Raw genomic sequence first — 20,316 nt, 5'->3', positions numbered from 1 at the left:
ACTCGGGCGTCCTGTTTTACAGGGTCCCGGACCGCCTGCTCTGTGGCAGCTCCTGACAGCTCTGTATGCAGCGGGGAGCCGGGGGTGAGGGTCTCAGTCCTGCCCCTGGGGCCTGCTTCAGGCTGGGGACTGGTCCAGGGCCAGACCTGAGGCCACAGGCACTGACACCCTGAAGTGCAGGCGCCACCTGACGCCAAGCTTTTTTCATGGGGCAGCTCCCCCTGTGAGGGCCCCTGGCTGGGCACAGTGGCCACTTCCCCACTAGCTACCCAGCAAAGCTAGTGGTCCCAGCAGGGCTGTGGGATATGGGGGTGGGGGCAGGCACCAGTGACCTGTGGAGGGTTTGGAGGCCTGCTGGTTGAGCATCTGGGCCGCCACCTGTGGGCTGATGCCCCCTCTTGCAGCCCCACCATCAGTCCCAGATACCCTCCTCAGGCCCAGCCTGCTCCTCGCTTGCTGAGCCCTGCTGGTCCAGGTCCAGCCCTCATAGTAACTTCTCACCCCTTCTCTGTATACCCACCTTCCTTGGGGCCTCAGGACCTTTAGAGACAGTGCCTCACGGGGCTAGGAGAAGGAGAGGGGTGGTGGGTGGCCAGAGGGGGAGGCAAGGGATGGGACAGCATGGCCCCTGAGCAGCAGCACTCCCGCCCCTCAACCAACGTCACTGTGAAATCTGGAGTCATAAGCAGAAGGGTGCAGGACATTGCCGGGGTAATTACAGGTTACATGGAACAATCTGAGGAATTACAATCGTATTTTCTTTTTTTTTTTTTTAAAGATTTTATTTATTCATTTGAGACAGAGAGAGAGAGAGAGAGAGCATGAGCAGGGGGAGAGGGAGAGGGAGAGGGAGAAGCAGACACCCTGCCAAGCAAGGAGCCCGATGCGGGGATCGATCCCAGGACCCTGAGATCATGACCTGAGCCGAAGGCAGATGCTTAATGACTGAGCCCCCCAGGCGCCCTAAAATCATATTTTCATTGTACCATAAAAACATGCAAAGGTGGCGGGAAGGTAGCCCTGGAGCCAGGTGGAGAGCACCTGGCCGGTGCTGCTCTGGCCCCTCCCTGAGCTCCTTGGGAGGAGGGGGACAGGGCAGGGGTGGGTCCGGGGAGGGGGCCTTGGGCCACACAGTGAGTCTGGACCTGGGCGGTCCCTGGGACACGCAGAACAGAAACCACTATGGCTCAACACATCCGCCCCCCTCCCCATGCTCTTACTCAGACTTGAGACCCCAGTGCGTGACGTGCCTGAGTGCTGGGCAGGGGACCCTGGGCTGTCACCCCGGGGCCCCACCTAGAGCAGTGGGGGCATGTGGGACATCCTGGGTGCCGAACCACATGGCCAGGCAGGCAGAGGCTGACGCAGCGTATGGCCCCGGAGGTTGCCCGGGTGATGGCCGTCGCCAGCGCTGGGCCTTCTGTGGCAGGCCTCCGCTGGGAACGCCCGCTGTTTGTGCAGCCCCATGCGGGAGTGCTCACGGACTCAGCAGGCATGCTGGAGCACGGGCCGCCCCGAGGGAAATGGTGCACGGAGAAAACCACTGGGGGGGTTATGGGGTCATGGACACGGGGCTGGCACTCCGGCTGTCCGGTGGGGTGGGCAGGGAGGTGGAAAGTCCTCGCCCCAAACACTGCCTGATGCGTGCTGAGAGCGCCCACGCAGGCTGCGGCGTTTCCACCGTCACAACAAGCAACAGAACCACTTCAAGTTCCTTGTTTGCCCCATGGCAGGGGCGCAGGCCAGCTCCAGGGGGCCCCTCCGGGCACCCCCGGCGGCTCGGCTGTGTTAGCTGACCTCTGCAGACCTCGCCCTCTGCCTGCAAGGCAGGGGAACACCTCACCCCCAGCACAGAGGGGAGCCCTCCCTGCACCTCCCAAGGCAGGGGCGCGCCGCCAACCGTGCGTTAAATGGGACACGGCTGATGCACGCTGCGCTTGTCAAGAGGGTGCTGGCCCGGCCCTGCACCCGGCGTCTTAACTGGGCAGCCCAGAGCTCCTGCACACGCTTCGCACCGGGCAAGCGAGTGTCTGAGGCTCCCGCAGGCCCATTAGGTGCAAAGACATTCCTTTGTTGGCTGACAAGCAGGGTCCCATCCAGGGCTCCCGGGCGGGCAGACTAAGTGATGTTTTCTTAAGGAAGACACGAGATTAACCACCGCTAAAGCTCCAGCACAATGCGGGGCCCTGCCCGTCACCGTCACCATCAGCGCCGGCCGCGGCAATGACTGACAGGGCGCTCCCTCAGCCCGTCAAGCCTCAATGTGCAGGATTAGCCTGAGCACAGCAGACACGCCGGCTGCGAGGGCTGCAATGGAAACGTAATGAGGTGCCTGACGCTCAGGGGACGGAAAGCCTCCAACACCCCTGCCAGCTCCCGTCACTGGGCCACCCCACTGGCAGGTTGCTCTGGAACAAAGCCAGTGGCTTCCCACCCCTCCCGAGCGCCTGCCTTGCCGTGAGGCGCAGACAGACCCGGCAGAGGGTCCTGGGAGGGGTGGCTCTGCTGTGAGGGGAGGCGGGATGGAGGGTGTGCGACAGGCCAGGCCCCACCCCGACATGGGCCACCCTGGGGGGCGCGCTGGGGACAGCACAGGCGGGGGCACACATCAGGAAAACACCCTCTTTATTTACGCTCCAGAAATGCCAGGGGGGTTCGGATGTGGGCAGCCCACAGGGTGGGTTTCTGCGCACACCGTCATCTTCTGGCATCAGGGGCCTGGTGGGGCTGGCCCTGGCTGGAGGGTGTGCGAGGTGCAGGGGCTGACGACCCCTGGAGCCATCCCTGCGGGGGCACGCGACCAGTCCATCCAGAGGCCACCCACGCCGACGACCTCAGGGGCTCTCCAGACGGGGGTGAGGCTTGCCTGGGCTCAGGCTCCGGCGTCCTACAAGAATGGGGGGGGTCAGCATGGGGTAGTCCCGCCATCCCTGCATTGGCCTGGCCATGTCCCCCGTGCCCTCACACAAGGATTCTCTAGGGACAGATGAGAAACGGGCCCCAGAGAGAGCCCCGCCCTCACCAGATTGATGAGTCTCAGGGGACGCATGCTGCACTATTAACAAATATTTTGAAAGGATGAAAATTTACAGCAGGCTCTTGACAAAACAGCTGTTAGGTGTGATATTCTGGTAAGAGTTTCCTCAGGATGCCCTCAGTTTGTCCATATCAAGGGTGGCCCTGGCTGGGGGGGACACAGTAGAGCAGGTGCCCAGGGTGCCCCCAGGAGAAGCCCCAGGCCTGTGCCCAAATCCAGGGGACCCTCACCTGCCATTCAGCCCCTCAGGCCTGCCTGAGGGCATCTTGTGGGGTGCTCACTGCTCTGTCTATAGTCTACTTCAGCCCGCAGGACCCCAACCCCAGCAGGGGCTGACAGCCACAGGGGACCCCCCGGGCTGGGCTGCTGAAGCCTGGAGAATGCTCTCACAGGGCCAGCTGAATAGGCCCTGACGATATGCAACCTTTGGGCAGCGGTCAAGGAGGGACTCGCTAACTTCTTCCCCCTCAGAAGAGGGTTGGGATGAACAGACCCGAGGCCTCCGCCGGCTGCCCGCCCAGCCTGACTCTGCAAAGCTCTAACAGAACCAGACGTGTGGGCGGCCGCCATGCACAAGGCAGCGTGTCCACCTTCTGGGCGACAGAGAAACGAGCCGGCGCTGCTCTGCATGGGGCTAAGCTGGAGAGGGAGGCCCGCTCCTCCCACCCAGCAGCCCACTGAGCTCAGCCAGGGGATGGTTTCCACACCCAGTGTCCTCCCTCCACCCCCGGGACAGGCCACTGTGGTGTGAGCCCAGCCTCAAGACATTTCCCGCATCCGAGGAGCACCGGCAGCCAGGCCAGCGGCTGGGGGTGCTCTGTGGAGGGGGGGCCCTCACATGGCCTCCTTCCCAGCCCCGTTTCTTCAGCCCCTGCAGCCTGGGCACAGGGCTCCCATGAGGTGGCACGGCAGGTGTGCTCTCCCACGTACCTGGAGAGAGTTGTTCACAGTGGCACCCTATCGCCCCCCACGGTTCCATCCTTAAACACAGAGCCTACCCCAGCTGTGTACCTGGCTCTGAGCCTCCGAAGAATCTGGCTGTGGGGGGCTGCAGGTGAGCCGCGTGCCCTTGGTCTGGCAGGGATGGATGCTTAGCCTCAGCAGCCCGTCACAGTGGGGTCTAGGCCCGAGCGCTTGGAGATACGCAGCTTGGCCACCTCCTCGGCGCAGGTGGGGTGGATGCCCACCGTCTGCATCAGCTGCACGTAGGAGGCCCCACACCTGCACACAGGGGGGGAGGGGGGTTCAGGTGAGGAGGCAGCACAGGGTGGCATGTCCACATCATCCCATCCCCCGGAAGATGGCACGTGGGGACGGCCTCGGAAGTCACAGTCTCCTCCCTGCTCCCCAGCCCTGGGCCCTACCCTCTCTTCTCCAGCCAGCAGCCAGGAACACCGCCAACACCTCTGCTGGACCTGTCCCACATGTCTCCCAGCAAATGCCAAGCAGCGCCCCCTCAGGCCCACCTCCCACCTACCCCCGACCCCTCATCTGCTCCATCCTGGCTTCCTGCTGCTCCCAGCCCACCAGGCGCAGACCCACCTTGGCTCACGGCTCCAGCTGATCCTTCTGTGGGTCTGCTCCCTCTCCCCACCTGCCCCAGTTAGACGGAGCCCACTTCGATTACTGCAGCCTGCCCCTGCGCAGCTCCCTGCCTGGTCCTGCTCACCGGGCTCTTCTGCTCAGCACCCAGCACTTCCCACACACACGCCCCCTGCCCCTGCGGCAGCGACCACCCGCGGGGCACCGGTCACCTCCTCGGAGGCACAGTGAGTGAGGACTCCCCACAGGGCGCTGCCACCGTCCGCAGACAAGGCTGCAACAAACAGCCCTTCTTCTGTCTACGCACACACGTTAGAGTATCTGGTGGGTGAGTTCCTGACACGAACAAGTGTGTGCGTTTCACACTGTGGGCAGAAGGCCCCCAGAGGGAGGGTCCAGTTCACACCCTTCTCCTGACTGTGTCGGAACATGGATCTCCTCACTCCACTGATCTGCTCAAACCTTCAGTGTCTCCACGACGCAGATGCTGGAAACGATCACCATCAGACTGGACAGTAGCAAAGCTTTTAACCCTCACTGACCAAGATGGTTTCTTGGTGTTTTAATTACATGAAAAATTCCAAATGAAGCACAGCATCTTTCTACTATTTATTTAAATTTTCTTTGCCTGTGAATTGCCCATTCGTGTTCTCTAAGTCTCTCTTGGCTCTGTCCTATCTTTATTATCATTACCCGCCAGGAAGCCTGGGGTGCCAGAGCCCCCATCAGTCTTCCCGGTATGGGCCCTGCCCCTCGGGCTCCCGCCCTGTCCTCTGACTTCCTACCTCCACCAACCTCTGCGGCTGGATCTTGGCCTCGGCCCCAAGCCCCAAGCACATGGTGGGGTGGCCCGTGCAGCCCTTCTCTGCTCCCTCGGCCCCACTTCACCTTCCACCCTCCTGCCTCTGATGGCCCCACACCCCACTGCCCCAGACAACCCACCCCCACCTAGAGCCTCCATCCACAAAGGCTCCAGGCAAGCCTGGGGACCCGGGATCCCCCAAAGCACCGCCTATGCCCAAGACCCAGCTCTGGAAAGCACACGCCAGTCCTGGGGCAGCTCTCGCAGACCCTGCTCATGACTGCCTGGGCGCTGGGCCATGTGAAGGAGGGCCCCAGCCCTGCTCATTCTAAGAAGAGAAGACCCAAACTGTGACCCACCCCCGGCGGCCAGGGACATGGGCCTCTCCCCTTGCTCCCCAGGTGGCCCGGCCACAGCCGACACGGTATGACCGGCCTAAGAGCGTTTGGCTGGAGAAGAAAGCTGCCTCTCACGTGACGGAGCTGCCGGATCTGAGGAGGTGCTCTGCTGAGCACACGGAGGACGCTCCGTAAGAACCTCAGCACAGCAGCAGACCCCCCAGCGCGGGGCCACCAACTGTCAGAGCCACGCGAGCCCGAGCAGCGCGCACACCGACATTCCTCCGCACTTACTTGATCCCCAGAGCAAATCCTTGAGTCACTTCGCCTGCGTTGGGGCCGAGGAAGTGCAGGCCCAGTACCAGCTGTGGGGGCTTCCGCAGGCACACCATCTGAAAGCCACATCGTCAACGGCCAGCCTGGCTGGAGACGGGGCCCCGGGGCTGCACGGGCGGCCCTGCCCCAGGGGGCCCGCGTGGTTGCAGGGAGCTTCCCCACCCCTGGGCGCCAGCTCACTCCCTGCCTCTCACCTCCCGGCATGGCCCGGCCCTGGGCCCTCGAGGACACTTACCTTTATGTAACATTGGGATGCATCCCGTTGAGCCACTGTGAACTCCAGCGGTTTATAATATGCATGATAAACCTAAGTGACAAGATACCGATTCCCGCAGTCAGTAGCCTCATGGGCTGCATGGATGGGGCGGGGACCCAGAGCTGCCCACGTGGCCTACAGGTTGTGGTCTGCGGTAAGGACATGGCTGAGCTCTCCCTCCCACACAAAGCAAGCCTGGGGCTGGAGCCACACCATCTGCAGGACAGAACCACCCCCCCCAGGGCCCCGATGGACCACAGCAACAGAGTGGGCACCAGATTGGCTAAGCACAGCCAGACGTAGGTCTTGTCACAGAGCCCGAGGCTCAGCCCCCAGGAGTCCACACCAGGTGGACGCTGGGGGGTGGACGGGGTGACTGCGGGCAGCGGAAGGGGGCACCCGGCCCACCCAGTGGCTACCTGGCCTCCCCAGGGTACCCTGGTGCTGGCTGGGCCCTCATTTGAGCAAGGAGGGGGAGGCAGGCATGGGGAGGCCCCCAGCCCACACCGGAGCTGTCGGCCAAAGGCTTTCAGCACCCGAGAAGGGCTCGACAGCGTGTTCGGGGCTGTGGCCAAGTAAAAAATGAACGGGGCCCTCACATGTGCTGCACAGCCATTATTAATTAATGGAACTTCAGCGAATATTGTTCTAACTAAGACAGAATTGAAAAGAAAACAAACAAAGGGTATGTGGCCATTCAACATCGTGAAACATAAAACAACATTATAGAATGCCATGAACATATGTCCCCACGTACTTGTGATGAATCAAACAAAAATAGCAAATAAAGTGCTGGGGGGAAGGCTGGCCTGTCAGGCCTGGCCCGTTGATGGAGGGGACTGGGGCATTGGGGCAAGGGGCAGGCCCTGGAGCCCAGTGACTCATTCTCAAAGGGCACGAGGCCCGCGGTGGTGGCCACACGGGGTCTGGTTTCTCCCGGTCCGTGTGCAAGCTGCTGCAGTAGCAAGATGAAGCCATGCTGGAGGCTTCCAGCTCCCCCATCCTGCCGGGCCACCAGGGGTACCCTCGGGGGCCACCCCAGGGCCACGGCAGGCCGGCTGAGCAGACTCAAGAAGCAGGCTTCCTCTGGGGTGAGTACCTAAGTCTGGACTGTTGGGGGCCTGTGAGAGCTGGATGACTCGCGGATTGGGAACAGAGGCAGGGGTGGCAGGGAGGTGGGGGTACCTGAGGGCAGGGTCAGGCTGTGGCAGGGCTGGGGGTGGGGTGCGGGGAGCGGAAGCTGATGGCAGGAGAAGGTTGGAGGGCAGGAGAAGCCTTTCCAGGTGGAGGGAGACGTGTGGCCCTGTAAGGGGCCACACCACAAAGGTGCCCTGGTTTCCGGGGCTGTCCTCCAGCATTCCTGTCCCACGTGTCCCTTCATGCCATATCTCAGCCATCCCTCTGGGCCCCCTGCCCCACCCTGCCAAACTGCAGGCCCTGGGAAGCAGAAACGCCAACACTCCCGCTCGCCCGCCAGGCCTCTGTTGGGGAGGGGCTGTCGTCAGGGCGTGAGCGCCACACAGGCATCCCGTCCTGGCACCCCTCTGTCCTCGGGGCCCTGACGTACCTCCACATGCTCTTCTCCGTGGCGAGCCACGGCCTCCTCCTCCGACAGCCCCACACAGCCATACTCCAGCGGGGTGAAGACTGTGGTGGGGACCTGGAAAGCAGGTCCCAGGTGAGGTACCCCCCTGGGGACCCAAAGCTGAAGATCCCCACTCTGGGGCCCAGAGAGCAACAAGCTCAGGCCAGGTCCCCGGACGTGCTGGCTGGCAGCCTGCGAGAGGGGGTGGGGGCGCCCTCACTTGCTCCGGGGCCACACCCACAAAGCTAACCCTCCCACACGGGGGCATGTGCATGCACCACCCCCGGGCACCCCCTCCCCCCCACAGCTGTCTCCAGGCTGGACGCAGCGTGCTGGAGGGCAGAGGGTACTCACGTTGTCGTAGTCCATCACGTCTGAGGACTGACCGCACAGCCGCCGGGCCAGGAGCTTTCCTGCCATTATAGCCGTGGGTGTCAGCTCGGGCCGCCCCTGATGCACGGAAGGAGCCCGGGCTTACTTCGGCACATCTGGGGGAGTCTGTGCAGGACCCCTGCCACCACCCATGCCTTCCCAGCGAGGCTTCTCCCTTTCCGAAACCCCCAAAGGCTATCTGTCTCTGGGCGCCAGGGCCCTGGGCAGGTTTACTTGTTCTGCTTCTTCCCCCTGCCCTGCTCAGGGGAGACAGTTGCGGTTACGGCCCCCTTCCCTGGAAGAGCAAGTGAGTTGCCAGTGAGGCCAGCCATGTGACCCACCCTCGCCTGTGGCTTCCCTCTGAACCCCTTCCTCATGTTGGTGACCTTGGAGAGCTGCCCTCATGACAGAGCTCCAAGGAGATCCCGCTCCTATTCAATCGTCTGCATTAACCAGGATGCAGGCTAAAGCGGGCCCTGGAAGCATTTCATGTGCTCCTGACACGCAGCTTGGCTTGCACGTCACAGTCCATTACAAATCGCACTCCGAATGCCATGCTGCTGGAGGCCCCTCGGTCCCAGGGTGTGTCCCGCTCCGGGAGCGGGGGGTGGCACAGCCCCCAGTGTTCCTACACGCGTCGGCCTGGGACCGGCTGCCAATCACGTCTGCAGCAGCAGGAAATGCAGATGTTGTTTGACATTCCAGAAATGAATAGAGATCCGCAGAGATAAACTCGTGAAAGCAGCCCGTGCATTCCACCGGGCCTGACTAACTGCGGAAACGTCCATGCGCACAGCACACAATACGGCACTAGACAATGGCCGCCCCGCCCGCCCGCTGGACTCTTCCGTACCTCACGCTGGACCACTGGGTGTTAACTCTTTGGACTGCCCAGAATGACCTTTCCAACTGAGCGGATTTAATAATTCAATAGACATCGCCTTTGTGTGTACTATTTCTGGCAACACGGTCTGAAATACTACGGTTTCCGCCACGTTGGCATGAGCCCTGCGGCCGACGGCTCTCCGCCTCGCTCGGCTCCTGGGCCGCACAGAAAGCCCGGTCTAATACGAGTGGCACTCTCTCCCGGGACCACGAGCGCTGTCTTGGGGCGCAGCGCCCAGGATGAACACCGAAGGTGCCGCCACAGAGTGCCACATCCCCACCGCCAGAGATCACACAAGCAGCAACACTGCCCGGTCTAGCGGGCATGTGAAGCCACTCACTTCCGTCCACACCAGCAGGTCAACTAGATGGGTCAGAGAGGACTCGGTGGGAGGAGGGGCTGGAGCTCTGACCAACGCCCCAGCAAGCTGTCCCTGCGGTCTTGCCTCCAGTTGGTGGTCTGCTCCCCATGCACCATTTCATGAGCCTGGGTTCACGGGCAGCCTGAGGGACTCGAGTGGCGGCCCCTCAGCTCACATATCAGCACTGACCACGGCTAGTGGGTGACCCCTCTGGTACAATGGGCACAGCAGAGGCCATGTTGTCCTAGCAGGAGGGGTTTGTATGGAGTCAAGTGTCTGCAGGACAGACCTGTGCCAGATGGGTAGGCTGGCCCCTCAGGAACAAAGGGAAGGCCCAGCCTTGCACGGCTTCCTGCCCTAGTCTGTCTCCGTGAGTGTGCCAAGCTCTCCGGCAGACCCACCCATCATGAGCTGCAGCAGAGGCTGAGGGAGGGATGGTCCCGTAGCACTGGGGACAACTGCCACCTGTAACCCCTCAGCTCTGGGATGCCCCACTCAGGGACCCACTTGCCGTAGATACTGGCTCCCCTTACCCCCAGGCATTTCCCAAAGTGGGGTCTGGGGTGTGCGTGGGCAGAGCAGTGCTTGAACTCTTGGGTAGGCATGAGCATCCTCGCTGAGCTCGCCCGGGCCTCTGCCTCGCTCTGCTCCTCCCTCAGGTCTCCCTTGACTGCCGCACTAAGCATCTTCTGACATCTACCTCAAAGAGTTCACTTACTCACTTGTCATCTGCGACCCCTACCAGAATGTCACCACGAGGGCTAAGACTTTTGTCTGTTCCTGCAGCGGCCACAGAACCCAGAAAAGTGGCTGGTGCCAGAACACATCATGGTGGGTTTAACAGCATCCCCCAATTCACGTCTGCCTGGAACCTCAGAATGGACCCTTGTTTGGAAATGAGGCTCTTTGCAGATATAATTAAGGAAAGAACTGAGATCATTTAGGATTGGTCACTTAGGGTGGGCCCTAAATCCAATGAGGGTCCTGAGAAGAAAGAAACAATGACACACACACACACACACACACACACACACACACACACACACGAAGACGGGCAGAGAATGCTGCAGCTCCAAGTCTGGAGTGCCTGATGGATGAGGACGTGTCCTCTCCTAGAGGCTTCGGAGGGAGCACGGCCCTGCCCACACAGACTTCTGGCCCCCAGAATGTGACAGAATACATTTCTGTCGGTCTAAGCCACCCAGCCTGTGGTGATCTGTAATGACAGCCCCAGGAAATATGTCTATGACACTGGCAGGACTGGCCACCAAGAGGCCTCCTGGGGTCTGGGGGGCCTGGTGCATCTCTCAGGCTCCTTTGGCCAGGGCCTCTCCCGAGCCACCTTCCTTAGGCCATGCTACGCATGTACAGGACAGGCCGACTGCTCCTGAGGCTTTGGGAATGTGGGGGTCCCATGACTGACCAGCCCTGACGGGGCCATGAAGAGGGGAGGGGCGCCGACCAGATGTGTCCCAGGCCAGGGGCAGGGCTTCCGCCAGGGACTCACAAGGGGAGGAGCAGGGAGGCCTGGTGAGTGGCGCTATGTCCCTGTCTGACAGCCCAGTCAGGGAGAGTACTGACCCGTCCACAGATGAGAGGGTAAACTGAGGCGAGGAGGTCAGGCCCAGTGCTGCAGGGCCAGATAGCCCCAAGGCTCTGCCCAGCAGCAGCATTTCTAGGGCTCTGTACCTCCAGCCCACCTTCAGGAAGTCGAGGCCCATGTTGTGCGCAAACAGATGTCCCTCCCTCAGAGCTGACATACGGGGAGGTTCACAAGAGGAATTCGTTGATGGCGCTTTTAGTTTTTAAGCCTTCCCCACCCCCCTACCCCCCATAGAAAGGAGGAACATTCGAGCAAGCAGAGGCTGGTGCCCAATCCTTCCCAGAACTTGAGTCTAACAATACTTGGGGTTTGGCCCAGAGCCTCTGTGAGCCTCGTTAGGGCCCAAGGCCCAGCTGGGGTGGGGGGATGGGGTGGTGAGGCCAGGTGGCAGGTGCAGGCTGTACCTCTGCTACGTCTCCGATGGCATAAATGTGGGGGACGGAGGTGGTTTCCTGAGCATCGACCAGGATTTTCTGACTGTTAGGGTTGATGTTCACTCCAGCCTTCTCTAGATTCAGACTTCTGGTTTCTGGAATTCGACCTGAAGGAAATAAACAGCAAGGCTGAAAGACTTTTAGCAGTTCCGACTGAGATTCCTTGGTTTATTCAGAACGCTTCTCAGCATGCCCGCTTGGAATTGGTAAAACATCAAGTGCAACAACGTCTAGGGGCTCCCGGCCTCTGTGGCCTCACACGCACACACAAACGTATACACATACACCCCCACACCTTTATTTGCACAAAGAATCAACGAGAGGATGAAGCAGGATGAGGAGGAACAGAAAGGAAGGGAAAGGGGTGGGGGAAGCAGAGATGGGGACAAGACTTCTCTAAATACATCCTATGATACAATTTTGGTTTTTTAAATCATATACATTTTATATATTCAAACAACAAAAAATAAAAATGGAAAAAAAAAGTCGCCGTAACTTGTAAATAATCTGAAACAAATGGGCCTAATTATATGCATTTGATAACCCAGCAAATACAAAGATAATTCGCTCAGGAGACTACGGCAACCCATATTTCCACCATACGTCCTAAGACGATTATATCCTAACAATAAAGCTGCAGACAGATCTTACGTGCCATTGGAAGAAGACAGTTAAAACCCCGTAAAGTCAAATTTGAATCGGAAATTCATTGATTCTTTTTTTTTTTTTCCAATACAAAGTTCCTATGGCTCTGACTACAGAAAATGTCTAGAAGTAGCGATGACCCAAGAGTATGCACGCCCCATCCCTGGACGGTGACCTCAACGCTTCCCCCCCGCAGGGGCCAGGCTCTGGGGAGGCAGCCCACTTCAGGCCTGGATGCCTTGTGGACACAGCAGAGCAGGATCAAAGGTCACCATAGCCGCAGCTGCAGACACAACAGGACAGGGCCTTACAGCGTCTGCAGGCATCGGGCCCTGAGGGGAAGACACGGAATATATGCCACCCAGGCCTCTCACAGAAGCCGTGGCTCCCGCCCCCTTCTTGCATTTTCCAGCGGCGCCGGGGTGTGTGCATGTGTGTGTCTCAGTCTCTGTGGAGTGTGCCCGTGGGCCCCAAGTGAGCCGACAACCTGCTGAGTCCCCACATGGCCCTTCCCTCCCACTCCGTCCGTGACCCCGGGGTTCCCCACCCTCCCACAGGTTGCTCTTCCTGCAGGCTCATACTCGGGATGGTGCTTCGTGGTGGATCTACACTTCTATCCTGCCACCAGATTGGGTCTGTGTGAATAGGCTGTGGCCTTGAGTCCCCAGAGTTGGGCAGCAGGACATCCTCCAGAGCAGACGGCAAGAATGCACGGACTTACGCCCTGCTCGGGGTCTCTGGGCAGCCAGCGCAGGCGATGAGCAAGTGGGGCTAGAGGCCCGGCCTTGGGCAGCTCCACACTCCAAGCCCTTAGCTCTTCCTCTCGTGGCACCTGGCCAGCAGACATCCCCAGCTCGAAGACCTCTAGAGCCAGAAATAGAGACGGACAGAATGGCAGAGCCCAAACCACACGCCATAGCCATCCTTGGGTGCAGTCATTTGAGCTAATCCTGATGAGCAACTCTCGGGTGCAAAGCCGGCAGGGGCCAGGCATGGCGGCACCAGCCTCCCTGCCAGGCTTCACAGGCTTCCATCCCTGGGCCTTGTCACAGCTGAGCTGCCAGCAGAGGTCCCTTTCTCCCCTAACTCAGACAATGTGGCCTCACTAAGCCAAGAGGTGGCAAAGGCAGCTCATCCTGCTGGGCCCTGGGAGGGCAGTGGCAGCCCCTCGGGGCTCCCGGAGGCTCCTGGAATGCCCTGAAGGCAAAGATGAACAGTGTCAAAGGCACAGTTCCCACAGCTCGTGGTGGCTCAGATACACGAGAGGTCGGGTAGTGGGTGGTGCCAGGCTGAACATCTGGAAGACCAAGTCCTGTGAAAGGGAAACCTTAAGTCTCCAGCTGCTCTCCCAGAGTGGGAAGTCAAAACACAGAGACTTGACTAAGCCGTGCTTCTCAAGTTCATGGGGAGCCGGCTCCGGCCTCTTCACTCTTCCTGGCCGCAGGAATCAGATGCTGGGCGGGCTGACACCCGTCGCCCAGCATACCAGACACCGGCGACGCGACCTGAGGCTCCGGAGGTCCCTGCCTCCTGATGCCACCGACGCCGGCCCCAGTCACGTGAACGGAGACGCATGAGCGTACAGAGCGCAACAGGGCATACTGGCCAGTGTCCTGCCTGGAGGAGGCGGTGTGGGGGCCTGGGCCTGATTCCCGAGCAGAGGATCCAGCTGGCGCCTGGGAGCTCTCGTGCACCTAGGAAGGGACTGGAAGGTGCTGGGCCTCAGCAAGGAAGGAGCTGGGCCCAGTGGGCAGGCCTGGTGGGGGTCTGCTGGGTGGGCCGAGAAAGTCCCTGCAGGCAGGGGACTCATAGCTGAGCCCTCAGGCTCCTCCCCAGACTCCCGGTTCTGGGGAGCAGGGCATACAACAGCTGGCCAGGCCCACGACCTCCTGGCGATCGATCGCTGTGACGCTGGCCACGCTGCACTCCTGCCCGGCTGGTCCTGGGAGGCCAGGAGTGTTTCCTTGTGCCTCCTGGTAACCGCGGTAACCACACACCTCACAGATGTCAGTCTAACCACATCCAAGGTCTCAAAGAATATGAAGATAAATTTAAAAGGAGTAACAGCAGTGGGGGTAGACAGAATATGCCCAACTTGTGGAAGGCACTCCATCGATGCTTCTGGAATGAACAGTGAAGGAAGTGAGAGGCTGCCCCAAACAGTCAGAAACAGCCCTAAAAGGGCAGGCATGGGCACTTCGGGTTTTGGAAGCCGTGCTGGCAGGGCCTGTGTGGGGGAGGCCTGAGGTCGGCAGGGGGCCCAGCTCCACCCAGGCACACCATTCTGTGCAGCCATGCCTCAGAGCTGTGGTAGGCCCCGCCAGCTCCACGGGCCACAGCCGGGACGCGGGCCTCACTGAGCAAACAACCTGGATAAGGGTCATGGAGGAGGGACAGACATACCCAGGACCCTCAAAGTTCTGCTGCCTTGTGCTCAGAGCAGAGTCATGTCTCCCCACAGTCAGATGGTGTGGGGGCCCCCCTCAGCTCAGGCCTGGAGCCCCCGAGGAAGGCACAGCATGGGTGCTCGGGTGGGGACCCAGTGGCCAGCCATATAAGCAGGGCAGCTCTAGTCCCATGGACAATGCCCAGTCCAGGTCAGACGTACATGGCCAGAAGGAAGACCCAGGCAACATGCAAAGTCTTCTCCCTCACCATTTTCCTCTTATGCAAAAACAAAGGTAGGACTCTTCAGGTGATTTGGGGGAAGATGGGTGCCTCCATGGCACCCCCCGCTCAAGTACATCACCCTGTATGTCGCACACGGTGCTTTCCACACCCCCAGCAGGCCATTTGCTCTATGCCCTGCGGGATCTCTTGCTCTCTGGGGCCTCGGCTCTTTGGTACCCAGCTCGGGTCTGCCAGCGCTGCTGAATGGCTTCCCTGGATTGGCTCCCGCATCTCTGCTCCCTGGACACACGGGGATGGGGATGGGGATGGCAGTCTGTCCACGTGTCAGTTTAGTTCCTTGGGACAGTCCTCAGAGAAAGGCCAGCCAGCCAGGTGGGGCTTCCCTGGCCCAGGGCCGGGAGCTGCGCCTGGGTGGAAGGCTCCTTCTGGGGCTTGCTCCTTCCCTCCGGCCGATGTTTTAATTTCCCCTTCTTTGATTGCCAGTATATTTACTAATAAAACTAAGGACTTTGGGCCACTATTCAGCAGCTGTATTTCCTTCTGTGAACTGCCCATTCCTTGCCTTTTTTCATTTATTTATACATATCTCCATGACTTGATTGCCTTGTAAGAGCTTTGCATATGATACGTGAATGACATTCCATCATATTTACCGCAAACGAGGGCATTAAGATTCCAGATGCAAACATGTTCTCACTTCCCCCTCAGAGGCAATGTCCAAATAAATGTGTGGATGGGCCTTTGGAGCTGCTTCCTTCACCAAGCTCAGCCTTGTCCGCTGGCCTCAGTCCCTCTAAGGGACCACGTGACCCCTGGTGTCACCGAGGTAAGACAGTCCCTCCCTCGTGGTGCCCAGCATCCAGGACACCCCGGGGCCCTGAAATGGTGCAGGAAGCCGCATTCAGCCTGAGAGCTCCCGGGGCAGCTGGACCAGGCCAGCCCTCCCCTCGAGGCACTGGAGTCCCACCAGCTGCTGCTACGGGCCCAGGGAGGCAGCCCGGCCACCAAGCTCACTCAGCCAGCTGGAGAAGGCTGGAGAAGGCTGGAGAAGGCTGGAGAAGGCTGGAGGTCAAAGACTCCCCAGATGGCAGCTTTGGTCATTCCTACCTGCACAGCTGGGCCCAGGGACACAGACAACTTGACACATGCAGTTTCCTGGGCCTCTTTCTGCCCGCTGCAGGAAAACGGGCATTCCCTCCAATTTCACGCCTGCCTAGAGCGCACGTTCCAACGAGTGAAGGGCAATCCGTGTAATGAGGTAAGATTTAGGTGTCAGCAGGAGTATGACAGGGCGAATGAGGGGCTCTGATCACACAGAGGCAGCGAGTGCCAGGAGGATGGGGGTCCAGGAGGCTGGACCAGCAGCTTCCCGCAGGCTCACGGAGGGCCTGGGCACCCCTCCCGGGGGGCACATGCGTGGCCCCCCAGAGCCAGCCACTCCCCCTAGGCTGGCCTGTGGGACACCCTGGACCAGACGCAGAAGGCGGAACTCACACCTTTGGCACCCGTAGTCAGATCCCTCGAGGCCTACTTTTTAAAAAATTTATTATGTGTCTCTTGTCATCTTTAAGACTTTAGGGGAAAGGATAACAACAGCAAAGGGCTCCTTTTATTTTCTCAAATGGCCCCTTCTACAAGAGCCCCAGAACCCCAGCCACAACCTTAAGTCCTCTAAGAGCAGGGCAGAGGACCCGTCCTGCTGCCCTGGGGCCTAGGTAGGGCTCAACGTTTGCTGAATGAATAAGTGAACCTTAGCATGACCTGAGGACCTTAGCATGACCTGAGGCTGGCGGCTTACTGTGACCGCCAGCACCTGCCACTGCCACCCCTCCCCCGCCGGTCATCCTGATGACACTGCTCACTGCTGTCCCTCCCCCCCCCCCCCGCCCTGAAACACATCATGGGCGTTTCCTATTCAAGCCTGTGTGCAGCACTGACAACACATAAAATAAGCTCACATGGGCTCCTAAACGCCCACAGCCAGCCCTGGAACTTGGTGGAGCCTCCAGCTCAGGCCCAGCTGCAGTTTGGTCCACGGGAACCCCCAGGAAGGAACACGTTCCCTGGCAGGTGGTAATTATTGCTATAACAATTACAAATGTCAATATAACCTTCCTGCTGCTTGATGGCTCCCAGTAGAACTTGCAAAATTTAGCTAGTGCACATTAATGCAATGTCTATTTACCTTTAGAAGCATTTTCACTATGGCTTTCTTCTTTTTTTTAAAGCAACTGGCTTCTACCAAGTTATAACCATAAATATTGAGTTTGACTTGGTACAAAGACCATGAGTGCGAAGGCAGGCTGGCCTGGGTCTGACGGCTGTGGGGGTCAAGGTGACCCTGGACACGGGCAGGAGTCGGCTCGCAGGCCTGGCATGGCTCTTGGCCCCATGGCGGTGCAGGGCATCCCAAGCAGAGGGCAGAGGCCAGAGGGCCGGTCTGTTAGCCCAGGTGCCGCCTTCCCACTGCCCCTGCCTGGCCTCTGCAATGGGTTGGCGCCACAGTGAGCCAGAGCTGAGATAAATGACAGCCACCGAGTCAGTGGTGCTGGTTCACAAGGAGGGGCCACATGGTGTGGTGGCGAAGGCCGTGGTCTCAGGCCCAGCCACTTCCCTCAGCCTGTGGGAGGTGCCTACAGGAAGAGCTCCATGAACGTCCTCTTTCCCTCCAAGAAAGCACACCACATACACAAACAGATTTGAGTTTCTCTTCACGTTGCTAGTTACACACTTGACGTTTACACTGAAATAAAAAGGTGTTGGGATATGAGGGGCTCACGAGCAGAGCAGTGCTTCTCTTCAGGCCTGGACGGCGGAGACAGGTGGGCCTTAGGTGAGCTGGGGAGTCTGCGTGTGGGACAGGTGGTTAGGTCACTCCGAAGTACCCCCTGGGAAGAACATGGCCACACGCAGCTTCCTACAGCCACAGCAAGACACAGGCCCAAAGAACAGGCCCGGTGGCCTTGGACTGGGCTTCTCTCAACAAGGTCACACCCACGCTCCGCCTGCCGGCCCGTCTCCAGCAGTCCAGCGCCAGCCGTGGAGAGCCTGGGCTCTCACAGCTGTCAGGAGGCCTGGGGGCCTGGACTGCTCCATCCTTCGTGCTGGACTCAGAGACCCCCGCCCATGAATGCCCAGCCTCGGGGGCTCACTTCCGTTTTGCCCCCAGCTCCCAGTGCTGCTACCCGGCACTCGGGGCGGGGGGATATTCCACAAGGACTCGAAGGGGGGTGTCTGTGGCACGGAGCCATCAGCTGAATGCAGCTGAGCAAGGCGGCCTCGTGGAAACTGGAGCCAGCAGTCCCCGCTGTAGAGAGGGGAGCCCTGGGCTGCAGCCCCCCCAACCCCAGGCAGAAGCACTCCACTCCCTGGGCACCGCGGGCCCCCTCATTGTCTCCAGGATGCCACCACCTCCCTGGCTGTGGTCCATGGCCACACTCTGTGTAGGTGGGCTGTACATGGAGTGGGGTCCTCAATATGGGGGTTGGATTAGAAGCTGGAAAGCCGGGGGGCGGGGGCGCTCCTAGGTGGCTTAGTCGCTTGAGGGTCTGACTCTTGATTTCAGCTCAGGTTGTGATCTCAGGGTGGTGGGATTGAGCCCCGCTTCAGGCTCCATGCTCAGTGTGGAGTCTGCCTGTCCCTCTCCCTCTGCTCCTCCCACCACCACCACCCCCGTGCTCTCTCTCCCAAATACATAAATAAAACTTAGAAAAAAAAAAAGAAGTTGGAAAGCCAGGCCCCCAGTGCCTTCTGGCTCTATACCATTTTAGAGGCTCAGAAGTTATCTGTGGGTTTTACACACAGGTGGGCAACTAGACAAAGTCTGAGGAAGAGGAAACGGCTGATTCCTAACAGACCAAGGGGGCTGCCGAGGCAGGGCCAGGACAGCCCTTCCCGGCACCCCGGACGGTGGGAACACCAGCCGTCTGGGCCTTCTGACCGTGGGCAGGACTCCTGTGGCCCAGGGAGGGATGCGCCAGAGCCTCCACCCTTGCCTCGAGAGGGGGACAGGAAACCTTCTAGAGGCCAGAGACGCTGAGGGGCACGGGACGGTTTTAGCAGCTGGCTTTCCCAGGGCTCTCCTCCAGGGGCCCCCCGTTCAGCCTCCGAAACAAAGTCGAAGCTAAACCTCAGCTGAGCTCCAGCTCAGAAGCGTTTCCACGCGCAAGTGTCCCCTCGGCTGCCCCGTCCTGCCCCTGCTCCCCCCCACCCCCCACGATGGCCGAGGATTCAGGCCACAACTGGTTAACTGCACAGGGTGAATTCGAGCCCGCGGCGCGGCGCAGGCTGACTGGCTTCACTCAGCACTGTAATCGGCACATCTGCAGACAGGAAATCCTCCTCGCTGCGAGTTCCCAGTCTATTATCTGAGACACCTGGTGTGGGTGGGTGATTCAGAGACAAACAATGAGCCGGCCCCCTGCACAGCAATTAACTGCTTTAACTGCTAATGTGTTTAATCCACCACGTGGAGATCAAGGCTGGGCCGAGGAAGAGGCTCGGAGTCCTCCCGGGCTTGCAGACTGCAGGGCCCACCTCGCCATCCCTGCGCATACTGTCCTCACCAGCTGTGACCGAGGCGCCAGGCCCAAGCTCATCCCCATGGAAGCTCCTCACGGACCTCAGCGTGTGTCCTCCGGACACGAGGGGCATCCTTCCCTTCCTGTTTTTAACACGCGTCAAAGCCCAGCTTGTGTGCACACAGCGCTCACTACTGCGGCAGGACGTGTGGTCCAGGAGCTGTTTGCTGTGCCAGCCCTTCAGCCCCCAGCCCCGGGGTGGGGGGTGTTTTATTTTAACCTCCTGGATTGGATCATCCTTTATTGAGAGCAGAAATGATGCTTGGTTAAAGGCTTATGGGGTAAACCAGCAGAAAACATTCCCAGTTGTTAAACTGGGAAGTGGCTCCTGATTGTTTACAAAACCTGGCCCGGGAGCGAGCAGCGAAGTCAGCACATGCCCGTACAGCCCCAGGAGGCGTGCCAGAAACCGCCGCCGCCGCAGCGCCGCCTCGGGGAGCAAGGTCAAAGGCCAAGGACTGTGAAAGCTTCCACCCCCAGCATCAATCACGTCGGGCAGACTGTCTGGGGGATGCTCTTTTTGAAAATACAGAAAATAAAACGGACTCCTGCAGAGGGGAGGGCAGGCAGTGCGCCAGAGGCCCTGCATGTCGCCCACCAGGGACCTGTCTGGAAGCTGGGAGGACCTTGAGGCTTTCCGAGGGCACAGCCCCTTGCCCTCTGAGCCACTGCCATCAGCGTGGGCTTAGTGGATGGCACATGGGCATGAGCCTTCGCCTCTGTCCAATGGCGAGAGAAGGGATGTGGGTGTTTGGGGTCCCCGAAGTGATATCAGGGGACAAAGGAAGAGGCTGGGGGTGCAGATGGGAGGGGAGAAACTTGCCACCTCACCTTTTAGAATGGAGTTTAAGATAAATGTCAATTTACGCTTCTGGATCTAAATAGTTAAAAAATTTTTCGCAGTGTTC

General features: G+C 59.8%; 1 protein-coding gene across 3 annotated transcripts in view; it reads right to left on the bottom strand.

The window, feature by feature from the left end:
- Positions 1-2,608: 2,608 nt before the first annotated feature.
- Positions 2,609-20,316, bottom strand: part of TXNRD2 (thioredoxin reductase 2) — a 50,911-nt gene continuing 33,203 nt past the window's right edge. For all 3 annotated transcript variants that reach the window (XM_036104214.2, XM_036104216.2, XM_036104215.2), the window contains 7 exons: positions 11,523-11,659; positions 8,251-8,346; positions 7,879-7,971; positions 6,291-6,362; positions 6,014-6,111; positions 4,049-4,258; positions 2,609-2,887 (listed from right to left, as the gene is read on the bottom strand). In XM_036104214.2, the coding sequence (XP_035960107.2) occupies positions 4,135-4,258; positions 6,014-6,111; positions 6,291-6,362; positions 7,879-7,971; positions 8,251-8,346; positions 11,523-11,659 (620 nt within the window). In that variant the 3' untranslated portion in view covers positions 2,609-2,887; positions 4,049-4,134. The remainder of the gene's footprint in view (positions 2,888-4,048; positions 4,259-6,013; positions 6,112-6,290; positions 6,363-7,878; positions 7,972-8,250; positions 8,347-11,522; positions 11,660-20,316) is intronic.

This window comes from Halichoerus grypus, chromosome 13, assembly GCF_964656455.1.
Source record: "Halichoerus grypus chromosome 13, mHalGry1.hap1.1, whole genome shotgun sequence".
NCBI classification, from domain to species: Eukaryota; Metazoa; Chordata; class Mammalia; order Carnivora; family Phocidae; genus Halichoerus; species Halichoerus grypus.
Note: the sequence above shows the minus strand (reverse complement) of the source record. Positions and strands in the feature narration are given on the sequence as shown.